Source organism: Myotis davidii, unplaced genomic scaffold, assembly GCF_000327345.1.
Source record: "Myotis davidii unplaced genomic scaffold, ASM32734v1 scaffold378, whole genome shotgun sequence".
Taxonomy (NCBI): domain Eukaryota; kingdom Metazoa; phylum Chordata; class Mammalia; order Chiroptera; family Vespertilionidae; genus Myotis; species Myotis davidii.
The window spans coordinates 1,000,199-1,006,552 of NW_006290631.1; the positions used below are offsets into that span (position 1 = coordinate 1,000,199).

The 6,354-nt window shown below is 39.6% G+C and overlaps 1 protein-coding gene across 2 annotated transcripts in view; it reads left to right on the plus strand.

Annotated features, from left to right (window-relative positions):
- Positions 1–6,354, plus strand: part of CFAP53 (cilia and flagella associated protein 53) — a 23,466-nt gene that overhangs the window by 13,367 nt on the left and 3,745 nt on the right. For both annotated transcript variants that reach the window (XM_015563835.1, XM_006763627.2), the window contains exons 5-7: positions 1–92; positions 2,683–2,899; positions 5,352–5,454. The exon at positions 1–92 is cut by the window's left edge and continues 163 nt beyond it. In XM_015563835.1, the coding sequence (XP_015419321.1) occupies positions 1–92; positions 2,683–2,899; positions 5,352–5,454 (412 nt within the window). The remainder of the gene's footprint in view (positions 93–2,682; positions 2,900–5,351; positions 5,455–6,354) is intronic.

The following is a 6,354-nucleotide window of genomic DNA, read 5'->3' on the forward strand; positions in this document are numbered from 1 at the left end:
AGGAGTACAGAGAGCAGGACTTGAGCACGAAACTCGTGCAAATGGCCCAGCAAGACTTACAGGACGAGGCTGATAAAAGCAAGCAAAAAAAAGTAAGACATGTATTCAGTGTCTAATATGTGCTGGGTGAAGTTCCTTGTTGAGCTCTCAGTCTTACAGGAGCCAGCCACATGCAGAATGAACTGTAACAGAGCCACTCTAAGTGTGGTGTTAGCATCATCTGGGAGAGATGAAATTTTTAGGCGCCAGAATCCGAATCTAGAAATCCTGGCAGGGGCAAGAAATCTGTGTTTTAACAAGCTCCCCCAGGTTTATTCAGATGCTCACTGAATCCTGAGAACTCCCACTCTACCACATGGCGATGGGATCGCAGGAGGAGGAGGGATTATGCCTGCCTGCAAGTTGGGGAGGACATCACTGAGAAAGTGATATGAAAGGATATGCAAAGTGTTGCCAGGCAAGGAGAGTAGAGAAAAGCATTCCAGTATTCACCTAGCTGTCTGCTCCTTTGACATTTGTATTGAACTCTTAAGGGTGTCATGCTTTTCCTATAAGATAGTCCTATTTTTAAAGACTATTTCTAAGAGCAGTTTAGGTTCACAGCAAAGTTTAACAGAAGATACAGAAATTTTCCATAGCCTCCTGCCCCCACAAATGCAAAGCCTCCCCCCCATTATCAACATCCCCCAATAGAGTGGTACATTTGTTACATTTGATTAACCTACATTATTATCATTATTACCCAAGGTCCATAGTTTACATTAAGCTTCACTTTTGTTTTTGTGTGTGTGTGTGTGTTTTGTTAATCCTCACCTGAGGATATTTTTCCATTGCTTTTTAGAGTGCATGGGAGTGGGGGAGACAGAGAGAAACATCGATGTGAGAGAAACACATCAATTGGTTGGCGCTCCCTTCAAGCCTGTATAAGGTTCACTCTTGGTGTTATACATTCTATGGGTTTGGACAAATGTATAATGACATGTGTTCACCATGACAGTACCATACAGAGTGGTTTCATTGGCCTAAAACTATCTCCATAGTTTTGTCTTTTCCCAGAATGTCATATAGTTGGAATCATAAAGTATGTAGCCTTTTTAGATTGGCTTATTTCACTAAGTAATATGCATTTAAATTTCCTACATGTCTTTTCACTTTGTCAAACATCAATGGACAGTAAATGTGAGGGTTTATTTCTGGACTTATAGTTCTATACAATTAATCTATATGTCCATCCTTATGCTGCATCTCATGTTTATACATCTTGATCACTGAGCTTTGTAGTGAGTTTGAAATCAGGAAATGTAAATCCTCCAACTTTGTTCTTTTTTTTCAAATTGTTTTGACTATTCTGTCTCCCTTCAATTTCCATATGAATTTAGGATCAGTTTACTGATTTCTGCAAAGACAGTGAGATTTTGTTAGGGATTATTTTGAATCTCTAAACCAACTGCCATTTTAACAATATTGTCTACTGATCCATGAACACAGGATGTCTTTTCATTTATTTAGGTCTTTAATTTATTTCAACAATATTTCTTAGTTTTAAGAGTATAAATTTTGCCCTTCTCTTGTTAAATTTATTCCTAAGTAAGAATGAGACTATGTATACAAGCCATTCTGATAATACAGCTATAGCCCTCAAACCTTGCTAGTCCTACCTCAGGTCTATGATTTTCTCAAAAGAGATCAGATCAGAGATTGGATGGAACAGCACAAATTTAAACCATAAAAGATGGAGAAGTAAACTGAAATGTCTTTGTTGTAAAGTCCAGTTCACAACCTTAGCTGCACATTAAAATCACTTGGGGAACTTAAAAACTATCAGATAAGAACCTCTGGAGTGAGACTCGGCCCTTAATAATTTTTAAGCTCCCCAAATGGGCATGGTTCGTTCTCTTTCTCTCTTTCTCTCCACCCCCCCACCCCCCAAGGACATTTTCCTTGCCTCTCTCTTTCTCCTAAGCTCCAAGGGCTCTTTTTTGGCCTCTGTAACTTGTTTCCTGAGCCTGTTTCTTCTACGGCTCACTTCTACCTCTGTGACTTTCTAAATAAACTTTTGTTTGTATTTGAGTCTTGGCTCTGAATTCTTTCTTAGCCAGAACTCAAGCAAAGAATAAAAACAAAGAAAAGAAAAGGAAGAAAAGCTCCCCCGGTTATTCCAAAGTGTAGCTAACATTGAGAATTGCTGTTATAAAATATCAGGTGACTGACTTACCTTTTAGTCAGAGACAGTGCCATGTAGTAGTAGTGATTTATTTTGTTTATCAGGTTAAGGTTTCATCTACCCAAATTAAAATAAATGGAAATAAAGCTGTACCATTATTTGGGAACTGCTTTGAGACACTTTTTGGAATAGTGTGTGAATTAACTTATTCAACAATGTATTTTAGAACATTTCAAACAAATAAAAAGAATAGTTCAAAGAACCCCCATGTGTCCCTTACAGACCTTCAAAAACCATCAGCTAATGACCATTCTTGTTTCATCTATACCACCACCCAATACCACCACCACCCCTAAATATTTTGAAGTAAACCCTTGACATAATATTTCATCTATAAAATTTCAGTGATAGTTCTGAAACATTAAGATTGTAATTCTAAGATTGTTTTTAAATATCCTCAATATCATTATCACACTTAAGAATGTTTTAACAACATGTGGTCAATTTATGTTATGTAGGAAGATAAGATAAAAGAACAGAAGATATATCATCAATATTTGGCACAGCAGCGTGAGGAAGAAAATGCTCAGGAAAAAGAATTGGACAGAATATTAGAAGAAGAGAAGGCAAAGCAGTGGGCGGAGAAGGACAAACAGCTGAAACTTGAAAAGGAGGCAAGGAAACAACTTGTGAATGAGGTCATGTGTACAAGAAAACTTCAAGTTCAAGAAAAGTGTAAGGAAATGAATTACAGTTATATCTTAGTTGGGCCTTCATCCAATTTAAGTAGCATCCAAATTATGTATTAAGAAGGTATCCTATATAATAAAAGGGTAATATGCAAATTGACCCTAACAGCAGAACGACTGGGAATGACTGGTCACTATCACACACACTGACCACCAGGGGGCAGATGCTCAATGCAGGAGCTGCCCCCTGGTGGTCAGTGCACTCCCATAGGGGGAGTTCTGCTCAGCCACAAGCCAGGCTGCCAGCTGCCAGTACAGCGGTGGCGGCGGGAGCCTCTCCCTCCTCCTCAGGAGCGCTAAGGATGCCCGACTGCAGCTTAGGCCTGCTCCCCACTGGCAAGTGGACATCCCCCGAGGGCTCCCGGGCTGCCAGAGGGATGTCTGACTGCCAGCTTAGGCCCGATCCCCCAGGGAGTGGGCCTAAGCCAGCAGGTGGTCATCCCCCGAGGGGTCCCAGACTGTGAGAGGGCACAGGCTGGGCTGAGGGACCACCCCAAGTGCACAAATTTTTGTGCACTGGGCCTCTAGTTATGTATAAACTACTATGAGGGATGTAAAAAGGATTAAGGCAAGATCCCTGTTTTGCAGGTCTTATCTAAGTGTGACCACCTAAAGCATATGAAGAGGGTTATATCCCAGCAGACTCTGAGCAGTTGTAGGGGAGATGTTCTGAAGGGTAAAGGAACAGCATGACTAGTCTGTGGTCCTTAGTGATTATGAAGGAGAGCGAAAAGGTCAGGCAAAGACACACATCTCCCCGTCCTCCCTTTTATCTGTCTATCTGTGCTTTCTGCAGGTGTCTCCATACCTCCCTACCTGCATATCTTTGCATGGGTAGTTTTCTCTATGATGCTTGTGATCTAGAGGAATTCTGGACATCCTTCAAGGCAGCTCAAATGTCACCCTGTTCCTAATCCTCCTCCTGGGCTCTCACTGAGACCTGCTCATGTCTTAGCACACAAGTGTACTCCCTGAGCTCCAAACAGTGCCTGCTTACAAAAGGCAGTATCTGTAGGAGGAGGAACCGCCACCTCCAGATTCCCATCATTTCATGTCCAGCCCAGCAGATGGACGATTCACAGTTAGGGAGCCATTAAGCTTCTCATTAGTTGTCTTTGCACGAGAGAGCTCATCTTGGTTCCTTTGATTAATTCTCCACTCCATGTATTATAACAGCAGTTAAAAATTGTTAAGTCAGCGCAGCCTCTGTTGCTCAGTGGTTGAGTGTCGACTGATGAACCAGGAGGTTATGGTTCAGTTGCCATTCAGGGCACATGCCTGGGTTGCTGCTTGGTCCTGGTAGGGGGCATGCAGGAGGCAGCAGATAAATGATTCTCTCTCATCATTGATGCTTCTATCTCTCCCTCTCCCTTCCTCTCTGCATTCAATAAAAAAAATTTTTTAAAAATTATTAAGTCAGTATTAGAAAAAAGCTTATAAATGAAAAAGATTCTGTATTCATCCATGATAATTGATTCAGAACAGACTGAGAAAACAAAGAATGTGAGCATTTGGGACCATTTATAAAGAAGGATACAAAGTCAGCTATCATTCTATCAACCCGGGAATAGCTACTATTCACAATTTCCTTCTAGTATTTTTACTATGTATATAATTTCCCCCTACAAATCAGGGTCATGTTGTATATATTGTTTATAGCCTGGATTTTCCACTTATTATAAACATTTCCAGGTCATTTTTCTTCAATTACAAGATTTGTAATGCTGCCTAGAAATCCATTATAAAAATGGACCATAATTTATTTTACCTAAACACAGCTAATGGACCTTCAGATTGTTTTGAATCTTACCAGTACTTTAGCATTGCAGGTTACCATGATTAAGTGGCAGATGAATGTCTTACATTTGTCCTAAAAATTCTGTAAATAGTTTATTTTGGCTTATATATGATTGTGTAAGATACATTTCTATAAGTGGATTTTGGGAAGATATGTACATTTCAGATGTGTATTGCCTGGTTGTGTTTATTCTTTTGTGAACTCTGTTTTCTTTGTCATATTTTTCCTATAGGAATGCTTCAATTTTCCTTATTTAATTTTTAAAAGACTTTTATACTAAGACTTTTAAAAAAATATTTATTTTGTAATGAATAAAAGCTCTCATTAACATTAATGGCAACAGAACTATTTGTCCTCAAGAAGAGAAAGGTCTATGGTAATCTGGTTTGAAAAAGGCTGAGCATAGAGTCTCAACCAAAAATGATTAAGAGAAAATCTGTGTAGATCACAGCATATATGAACCTAAACCTTGTTATTTCCTCAGTGGAGATAACTACTTCCACCTTATTGGTCTAAGATCCAGCCCAGTGGTTCTAAGCTCTGCCTTCCTAAGAATAATAAGCCATCGATGCCCAGAAAGATGTTAGCAAGTCTTGTCTGAAAAAAGTCGATTAGCAAGCATTGCTGTTGTCTTTCGTAGTGCAACGAAAAGCAAAAGAACTGGAAGAACGTGCTCTGGAACAGGAGCACATACAGGAAGGTCTTAAAGAGCTTAACCGTGAAGAGCAGGAGACGTTTGTAAGGTATGATTTTGTTTTCTTTATTATCACTTACTATCTAAATAAAAAAATGGAGATTCTTTTTTAACATAGAGGACCATGTGCCATAATTCTTGCATTACTGACATTATTTTACATCAGTACAGTCAGGTGCTATGTAGCGTTTCTACCAACAATGGACTGCATATATGATGAAGGTCCCCTGAGATTACAACAGAGTTGAACAATTCCTATCACCTAGTGCTGTCATAGCTCTAATAATGCTGTAGTACAGCTCATTATTCCCATGTTTATGGCGATGCTGGTGTAAACAAACCTACTGTGCTGCCAGTAGGATAAAAGTATTGTATTCTGTGTTTTTGTTTCGGTGCCCTGACCAGTAATCGAACCAGTGACCTTTCAGTGCACGGGACAACGCTCAACCAACTGAGCCACACTGGCCAGGCCTATTCTGTTTCTACTATACCTTTGGATATGTTCGGATACACAAACACCAGGCTTGAAGCCTTGGTGTGTAATAGGCTATCCCACCTAGGTTTGTACAAATGCACTCTGTAATGTTCACACAACAACGAAATCACCTGACACATTTCTCATGTATCCCTGTCGAAGTGATGCATGACTATTATATTTGTCCTAAAGGCTCAAATCACTTTACAGAATTTCATATTAAAATAAGTACCAAGGTGCCTGGCTAGCTCAGTCGGTAGAGCATGAGACTCTTAAAATAAGTACCAACCATCTTGGTAAAATTAAATTCTACTGCTATTGTGTACATTCTGATTATACTAATTGGGTATTGAATTGAATGATCATCTTTATTTAGTTTTTTGTTAATCCTTAGCTGAGGATATTTTTTCCATTGCTTTTCAGAGTTTTTTAGAGGGCGGAAGGGGGGGGGGGAGCGAGAGAGGGGGAGAAAAA